Here is a 1,963-nt window from a genome sequence, read left to right on the forward strand (position 1 = left end):
CTCGTCTCCAAGCTTGCAAAGCTAAAGAAATAGCAGATATTGTTATTTGGTTGGATAGTATTTCTTCCTGATGTTTCTGTTTCAGATCAGTTAGTGTTCCTTGTATTTTGTTTTATTATTCATTTGATTAATACAAAGTCTTGACAGTTTCTAAAAAAATAAATAAATAAAAGAAGCGATTTATTTGTGAAAGAGATCCCCCTTCCCTTTTCAGTGGTCACTAAACTGGTCTGGTATATTCCTAGATGCATTCCTTCCCTTCATCAAAAAATGATCATGAAGAGAGACGTGTGGGCGCAACTAAAGAAATTTCTACACTTTTTTAGCAGTTGCGAAAGACAAACTGTAAAAGTAAAAACATTTCTTTAAATTGTTGGAAATATGAATAAATTGCAATGAAAATAAAACCTTTTTTTTTTTTAATTAAAAAAAAGAAGAAGATAATTAAGCTATATTTTATAAAGTATAAGTTGGTAGGAGTATATTGATCGTATAGGTTACATGAAAGTGGCCGCAAACTCTACAGTTTGGTGCAATCAGTCGGCTTGAAGGAGACCATCCTTGTTTCCAAGTCATACCCAATCAAAAAATTTGCTTGAACATAGTTGCCATATACTCCTGTGCCATCCGAAAATCCATTATATGTACTTCCAATATTTGTAATTCCAAAGCAATAATATTCATATCTTTTAATCGGTCGATTGAAAGTTTGTATAGGTTTCAACTCCACATCTGCACCTTCAAAATGGACAGTCAATATTGGTCCATTTTCATTAGTAATTTCAGTTCTATAGCAAAGCCGTGTCCCCAATAAAGTGTCATTCTTAATGGGATCAATTGAAATCTGCTTCTTCACTTCCACCTCTAAGCGATCGTAAAAATCTGGTGGCAAAGACAATGCTGGTGATCCTGAATCGATTAACATGTTGCCCTTAGAAACCTTACCTGAAGAGTTAAAGGGCACATATGTGTCTCCAACACTAATTCCTTCTAGTGTCACATAATATTCATGTCTAGATTCTCGATCTACAATTGGTGTTGAAACCACACCATCACCCACAACTTCACTGCCATTGCCAAAACTTATCTTGCTTGTAATACTAGGATCAGTTGATTCAGTACCAAATGGCAACAAGCAATAAGAAAATCTCTTGCTACCAATTTGTGAAACAAAGGACAAAGGCCCTGATCCTAACCCAATAGTTGCTTGGACATCGGAATGGAGGGTATTGTTGTGTCCACATCCTAAAGCAATGTCAAAAGAAACCGCTTGCCCAGAGGTAGAAGTGATGGTGGCTTTTTCTTTGGCCAGAACACCTTGGGATAAACCACTTACATATCCACTGCTGTAAATGCAACTATTTTGAGGAGAACAATGGCCTTCGTCCCATACTTGACATTTTTCTGAATGACAATAAATTTCACTATATGTGGAGGACTTTTTAGGATCAAACAGGGGATGAATCTGTTTGAAGCAGTAATCATTACAAGGTACACATGGTGTCCACACAAGGTTACTAGCTGTATCGGCAACGCCATAGATGTCTACTGGTGGAGTGCCAATTGAGGCCTTCATGAGATGCTGACCTTGGTATGGTATTAATTGTGCTTGGGGGACATTACTGTAACCAAAAGGCCTATAAGATAATATGAGAGAAGGAAGCATGGATGAAATATGACACCGCTTGCCATTGAATTCAGAGAGATGAAACAGTACTGGCTATACTAAAGGCTTTTATATACATGACTAAACCGAACTTTCTATGTCTGGCCTAACGATTACTTATTAAGTTAACCTAACAAAAAAACAAAAAGAAGAGAATTCTCTGTTCGTGAATGGCATCAAATATACTACTATAAACTAGAAATTTTAATTAGCACCAGACTTTGCTTTTTTTATTTTTTTTTTAACAATATTTAAAACAGAGGTTGTAACAAATGCAGTAATACCAATATATCATAA

General features: G+C 35.7%; 1 protein-coding gene across 1 annotated transcript; it reads right to left on the minus strand.

Annotated features, from left to right (window-relative positions):
* Window positions 1–520: 520 nt before the first annotated feature.
* Window positions 521–1,666, minus strand: LOC126700907 (aspartic proteinase CDR1-like). Its single transcript, XM_050399072.1, has one exon. The coding sequence runs from the start codon at window positions 1,664–1,666 to the stop codon at window positions 521–523; it is 1,146 nt and encodes a 381-aa protein (XP_050255029.1).
* Between the last annotated feature and the right edge of the window lie 297 nt (window positions 1,667–1,963).

The sequence above is a fragment of the Quercus robur genome, chromosome 9 (assembly GCF_932294415.1).
Source record: "Quercus robur chromosome 9, dhQueRobu3.1, whole genome shotgun sequence".
NCBI classification, from domain to species: Eukaryota; Viridiplantae; Streptophyta; class Magnoliopsida; order Fagales; family Fagaceae; genus Quercus; species Quercus robur.